This window comes from Austrofundulus limnaeus, unplaced genomic scaffold (assembly GCF_001266775.1).
Source record: "Austrofundulus limnaeus strain Quisiro unplaced genomic scaffold, Austrofundulus_limnaeus-1.0 Scaffold61, whole genome shotgun sequence".
NCBI classification, from domain to species: Eukaryota; Metazoa; Chordata; class Actinopteri; order Cyprinodontiformes; family Rivulidae; genus Austrofundulus; species Austrofundulus limnaeus.
The window spans coordinates 91,075-97,237 of NW_013952463.1; the positions used below are offsets into that span (position 1 = coordinate 91,075).

Consider the following 6,163-nt stretch of genomic DNA (forward strand, 5'->3'; position numbering starts at 1 on the left):
ATATATATATATATATATATACTTTTATTTATTTCCATTCTGTGATGTCTTGCTGGCCTGGGGAGGCAGAGAGGATCCCTCCTAAAAACGCTCTGCTGCCCGAGGCAGAAACAGGCCCAAGATCTCTTCACATAAATAACACAGGAGCATGGAGGAAGCCCATTTGGTGGTCTGCTGGAGGGATAGAATCGAGGGCTTCAGCCCACGGTTCAGTCCTTCTATTTTTTCATTCTCCGAGTCTCAGAGGTCTAACAGTTTGGCCGAAGCAGGATAAAACAGCAGGAACTGGAGGAGATTGGGCCAAGTTGTACATCTGAGTGGAAAGCAGACTTCCAATAGCCTGCGGGCCCAGACCAGACACCGTGGATACTGTGGACAGCATCAAACTAATCTGACACATGGGACTCACAGATTTACAAATATTATAGCAAAGAATGAAATGTGTAAACAGATTACTCAGCAACTAGAATACATCATTTATAACATGATGTATTTCTTTTTTTTAACCYGTCACATTCAAACTGCTATAGGTTTGTATTTAAGTTAGGTTCTGGAAGCTTCWTTAGGATCACCCTTCCTCCCGGCTGCAGGAAGCAACCTCTCCAAACTGTCCTTATTTGGAAAGCCCTCTGAAGCCTTATTGTTACTGTTGCAATAAGAACAATGTATCTAAAAGGGGTGGAAGACAGGGACAAGGAAAACACTAAATAAAGACATCTGGCTATTAAAAATAATCTGATAGAGGCTATTTTTTTTAACATTTGCATCATGGAAATCTTTGTCAGTGACATTGATGCCTTTGAAGTAGGTTTAAAAAAAGTTGTATTTAGTACACATTGTGTGCAGAAGCTAATTTATAGGAGCTGACCCAGGCTTCTCTTTTGTGAACCAGCCATCTTGGAAAACAATGGCAGGAAGGCTTCAAATTTGAGAGGAACTGAATCTGCTGCTTTTCCATTTATTCTGCTCTCGTTCAGTGGAGAAATGTCCCTCCCTGTGTAAAATAGCTCTGCTTTTTTCACGTCCAACAGGAGTCATAAACTGATGTCTAAGCATACCACGGTCAGGCGATAGGGCCGGCTTTAACTGGACACATGGGGACAGTTGTTTTGTACCACATGGGGTGATTTTGAAGGGGGGGCTGACAGAGGAAGCCATTGCTGCCTGGCGACCCCGTGGTGACCCAGTGGCCTCCTCATGGAGGGATCAAGGCCTAGAAGGGAGCCGGCTGAGGGTTAGAGGTTTAAGGGTAACAAATCAAGCAACACTTTAGCGGTATTTAACCCCCACATACCATATCTCTCTAACTGCATGAACAGTCTGTGGCTGGGTGAGGAAAAAAAAGAACACTTATTTTTATTTTGCAAGTTAAAGTTCTGTTCTGTAAAACAAAATGTTTTCACAAAGTTCAGACAACAGAACCCCCTTAACTTACATTTTATGTTCCTCTAAGGTGTGTTTTGATTTATTTTCCTGCAGGACAGCACATGAGATTAGCAACAATATCCAAAGCTCCTGTGCATTTGGAATATGGAAAATGATTCCTCTTTTACACAAGGTTCTTCACCTTTTCTTTTGCTCTACTTCTGCCGTTTTGTGCGCCGTAAAGCAAAAGACAGAGACCTCCTATAGGCTGTGCATATCAGACTCTAAAAGCATCACTCAACTTTATGTTTTGGTTCCCCGAGCCCAGCTGTGTTTCTTCCATTAGTATCTCCTCATAAAACCTACCGAGGTTATAAAAATGAGCAACAGACGATCACTAGATAGTCATCCACCTTTACATAGTAATCAGGTGGTTCTATGTACCTGAAGGCACTCACGGCCAAAGAGGTGTAGTAAAGTATATAAAATTCAATGTGCTAATCCTGAGTGCAAGAAAATATAAGTAATAGTTTGGTAAAACATTTATTAAAGTCAAAGAGACACAAAAGTACTCAGAGACATTTCTTGTTTCTTATATGTTTCACTGAACTTTATCATGTGGCTTCATTTTTTTTAAACACTAGCATTTTATTTTAGAAAATTGACACACTTGGATGTTTTCAATAATAAGTGGTTAAAACTGTCAAACACTGTTCAGGATTTTCTCACATTTTTCTCCAAACAAATGATTAATCCATTAATCACAATCATATAAATATACGGACTTTAAACCCCCATTTAAATTATTATATCAGGTTTATTTATTAGTAATTACATAATACAAAACCATTGACAAATTGTAAGTATATGCCAGAGGAAAATTTACTTTTAATTACTGTACAGAAAAAAATAAACATATTAAAAGAAAAAGGTCAGTGTGAGGGCAGCTTTTATCAGAAATGATCCTGTTTACCCCCTGCAGAGTGACTGAGAGGGCACTGAGTGATGCAGGTGAGAGGCAGGCGTCTACCAAGCCCCCAGACCGCACCTCTCTTATCTGCCAATGGAAGGAGGAGGAAGGAGTGACAAAGGCCAGGGCTTTGGATGTGATAAGCAAGGGTCCTTATGCCCTGCTCTGGTCCTGGTGTGTACCATGGCCGTCCACAGTGGGAAGCCATCTGGCAGAGTCTGGCTGTGCACCGCTGGATATGCAGAACGCTGTTGTGTTTACATCAGGCTGCTTTGTTGTGGAGAATGACAGGAAGAAAGCGAGATACAAACGGAGAAAGAGGGTCAGGTGGAGTTCAGGGCAGATCTTTGCCATCTGATCTTATGCTGCAGGAAAGCCAAATTGCTTCCGGATCTATAGCAGGAATCCACCCTCACTTAGTTCAGTGTTTCTAACCTTCCCACCTTCCTGTCGCCCCTGTACTCTATTCCACATCCAATCCTTTTTCATTTTTTATCCTCTTTACGGCCTTCTTCTGATCGCTCCTTCTGGGTGGTGTGACAAAGTGTGACGATGTCTGTAGGAAAACAATCTTTGAGTAGGATACCTCGATCTCTCTGGCAGTCCAGCTCTCCTATGAAACCATACCAGTAGATCACAAGACCAGGGCCAAACCTGCAGCACAAAAAAAGTGGTTTTGTTACTAAAACACATATACTTTCACATTTCTAGCAACACAATGCTTTTAAATATTAACTTTGAAAACAGGAGATCCACCGAAAGAGCTGAAATAAGTGAACCAATGAATGTTTTGCAGTAAATATTGTATGTTAGCTTTGATGTATTCTTTTGATCACCAAACAGGAAATGTGCTGAATAAAACAAAAAAAGGCCACTTAGTAGATAAGGAAGTTTTGAAATAGTTGATACTCTCTCAATCAACAATGGCAGTGAAATAACAATATTCTTAAAAATAACAAACACTGCACCAAAGGCCTCTGAATCCTGTCATCGGAATCTTTTGGCACATAGCGAAGCATGCAAAGGTCAACACAAAGTCTGACTGAAACATCCTGCAAGGGGTGCTTCATGTCTGCCAGTCCGACAGCGTTCAGCAGTTTGATTCACATGCACTTTGACAGAAAAAGAAACTGTATCTTAATTGGCTACAACTGCATTTTCTAATGGGAAAAATAAAATAAAAACTTCACACTGTTTCAATATATATTTTCCCTGCCTTTTCCGTACCTCCTGCAGTAATATATTTGGAGCTACTGTATGTTGAGGAAAACCATAGCTACTGTATATTTTAGGTTCTGCTATAGTTTTGAGATATTTACTAGGAAAGTGCAAAGTTATTTTACTACTTCTCTAAGAAAATAAATCTTCTGTCAAGTTATTTAATAAGCCCCAAAGAGCCAGCCATGGCCCTTTCTGCCTCATATAGATCATTTCTATTCTTTGAACATTCGTTGTCATGCATAAAAGACATGTTTGAGTTGAACTCTGACTGCAGAGCCCTTCAGCCCCAATGTGCATGACCTGTTTCAGGGGGGCTGACAGCGTTCTGGTTCCAGATACTCCACTCGCAGACAGTTAACAATGCTGCAGGGCCTCTGGAGAACTAGAAAGGAAGCGAACCAAAGGGCCACAGAGCGCAGTGGAAGTTCAGCTCCAAGGTAAAGTACATAAAATCTTGAACACGTGATCCATCATTTCACGCTACATTTTTGACCTAATCACATAAATAGGTTTTTTGATAGTGATAGTTTTGAACTTTTTGCATTTTTTGTGCGAATATATGAAATATATGATATTTGAGATTATTTTATATGTATAAGCAGCTGACTTTTGATGAAATACTGTAAGAACATAAAACCAAAATATGCTCTTCTGACTGATTTGTTGTGTCGTTGTAAAATATGCCGGCACCGTGCTGTGTTGACCAGAGCCTTGAGGCGGTGCATGTTTTACATACAGCACTTCTGTGGAGACACATGTACAAGAAAATATGTGACCATACACGCACACCCCTCCCTTCAAGAGGCCCTTGCATGCTCCTGCACTCCATCCTATGCCTTTACAGTGCATGATTTACGGTGTAGTATCTATGAGCGAATGGGCCAGAGCGCTAACAGCCCTGCAGATGCACACTGCAAGTTCACCACAATGTCACACTCGTAGCTCAGCCTCTCGGCACCGCACAAGCCCCCAAACCCCAAAACTCTCATCATCTCCATGGTCCACTGCTCTACATGGCCACCAATTCTTAATATGGAAATGTTATGAAGACACAAGCTAAACATTTACATTAGACGACTTCTGAAAAGAGGTTATGCTCTACTTTTCATTCAGCCACCATGCTATATGTATTTCCTGTGCTCTGGCGGGGAATGCGTGGCTGGAAAGAGGGAGAAAACGGAGCTTGCTCTCAACAGAGCAGAGAGGGGCAGCCCTCTGAAAAGGTTAAAACTGTACATCAACAGATAAGGCAGCGGTGCACGATACATCATGTCCCAGGACTGTCAGGGGAGGCCAAGTACAAATTGAAACTAGCAAAATTATAAACACTGGGGAGCCATGTCACCAAGGCCTTTCCATACCGTAAAGAAAATAAATGGACTTTGAAACCTACTCAACATTAATACAAGTCAATACTACAAGGACCTTGAGGTAAAAAAAATCAGAGTCAGGGAATAGAAACAATAACAAAGTGGGAGGCTCAGGGGGCAAAGACTATGCCTGATAGCTACAGCAAGATTCTAAGTTGGAAGCGGTTTCAAACATCGTCCAAACTATAAATATGAAGCTTTATATACTACTATTACGTTTAGGCAGTGACTGTGTATTGCTCAAGGAAGTGAATGAAAGTTCAGTTTAAATTTGTAAGCAAATGAAGATCTAATATGTAGGCTAACTTATTGCAACCTGGCATGCGCTTATTACACACAACCTCAAAGTCAGACTCTGTCATCTTCCAATAAACACCTAACTCTGTAACAAGATGGTGAAATTGTTTGTGAAATGCACTTAATTTCCACAAGAAAGCCACTTGACAAGCTTGGGCGTGGATTGGTGTTGCCAGCCATGCTTTCGTTAGTGTTAATGAGCGGCTGGTGGTCACATTTCCAGCAGGGGCCAAGCATCATACTATTGCAGCTTAATGAGAGCAAGGCACTCAGGAACAAAAAAAAAAAAAACAACCCTTGAATGGTGAAGAGGCAGTGTTATTAACCGCCTGTGCACACGCAACACACCATGAAGCGAAACCTCCCAACAGAGCCGAGGACAGAATGACATCTTTGCATCCAAATTAAAAGTGTATACATGCAGTAGTTGTACAGAACTGTGTTTCAAATAAACAACTGCAACAAAGAATGCAATCATTTTCCAATCATTTGAACCCAGYTTTAATGGAAAACAGCTTATATGTCAACTGCTAAAGTTAACAAAACTTGTAGTCTTTTTAATCTTATGCTAGCAACAGGTAAAAAAAGGAAATAGAGGCATATTTACTGTGTTCCATCAATTTTTTGTCACACTGAATGAAAGTTTAGGAGTTGCAAAAAGCAATTAGTGTAGTGCTGAAAGTGAAGTATTTTTCTGTACTTGTATCATAAATTGTTTCTGCTTCTCATGAGTCAAGGTCCATTATTTAGCACAATGCTATTTTAGTACATATATATACACTCACCGGCCACTTTATTAGATACACCTGTCCAACTGCTCGTTAACACTTAATTTCTAATCAGCCAATCACATGGCAGCAACTCAGTGCATTTAGGCATGTAGACATGGTCAAGACAATCTCCTGCAGTTCAAACCGAGCATCAGTATGGGGAAGAAAGG

The 6,163-nt window shown here is 40.7% G+C and overlaps 1 protein-coding gene across 2 annotated transcripts in view; it reads right to left on the reverse strand.

The window, feature by feature from the left end:
* Positions 1 to 2,162: 2,162 nt before the first annotated feature.
* The window catches only part of cdin1 (CDAN1 interacting nuclease 1), an 86,237-nt gene continuing 82,236 nt past the window's right edge, over positions 2,163 to 6,163 (reverse strand). The window contains exon 13 of one of the 2 annotated variants that reach the window (XM_014009719.1): positions 2,163 to 2,989. In XM_014009719.1, coding sequence (XP_013865173.1) covers positions 2,821 to 2,989 — 169 coding nt within the window. In that variant the 3' untranslated portion in view covers positions 2,163 to 2,820. The remainder of the gene's footprint in view (positions 2,990 to 6,163) is intronic. The other variant, XR_001310318.1, reaches the window with a different exon arrangement.